The sequence below is a fragment of the Asparagus officinalis genome, chromosome 1, assembly GCF_001876935.1.
Source record: "Asparagus officinalis chromosome 1, Aspof.V1, whole genome shotgun sequence".
In the NCBI taxonomy this organism is placed as follows: Eukaryota; Viridiplantae; Streptophyta; class Magnoliopsida; order Asparagales; family Asparagaceae; genus Asparagus; species Asparagus officinalis.
The window spans coordinates 59,363,440-59,363,731 of record NC_033794.1 but is presented as its reverse complement, the minus strand read 5'-3'; the positions used below and the strand labels follow the sequence as shown (position 1 = coordinate 59,363,731).

Here is a 292-nt window from a genome sequence, read left to right as displayed (position 1 = left end):
ACGATCCCCACTGTTCGCGTGAAAGTCAAATACGACTCCGTCTGCTACGAGATCTATCTCAGCTCGCAGTCCACATTCGGTAAGAACATACGACAGGCCGCAAACGAGAATAAGGAATTGATAAATCGATTGATTGGTCGATTGGTTTGCAGGGGAGCTGAAGAAGCTGTTGGCGGAGAGGACGGGGGTTCACTGGGAGGAGCAGAAGATACTGTATAAGGAGAGGGAGAGGGAGGGGAGGGAGTTCTTGGATGTGTGCGGAGTGAAGGACAAGTCGAAGATGGTGATGGTG

General features: G+C 51.4%; 1 protein-coding gene across 1 annotated transcript in view; it reads left to right on the top strand.

Annotated features, from left to right (window-relative positions):
• LOC109834840 (BAG family molecular chaperone regulator 3-like) overlaps nucleotides 7–292 on the top strand; it is a gene marked incomplete at its 5' end in the record, with an annotated part of 4,871 nt that continues 4,585 nt past the window's right edge. Inside the window, 2 exons of the mRNA XM_020402858.1 lie at nucleotides 7–79; nucleotides 153–289. Of these exons, the coding sequence (XP_020258447.1) occupies nucleotides 7–79; nucleotides 153–289 (210 nt within the window). The remainder of the gene's footprint in view (nucleotides 80–152; nucleotides 290–292) is intronic.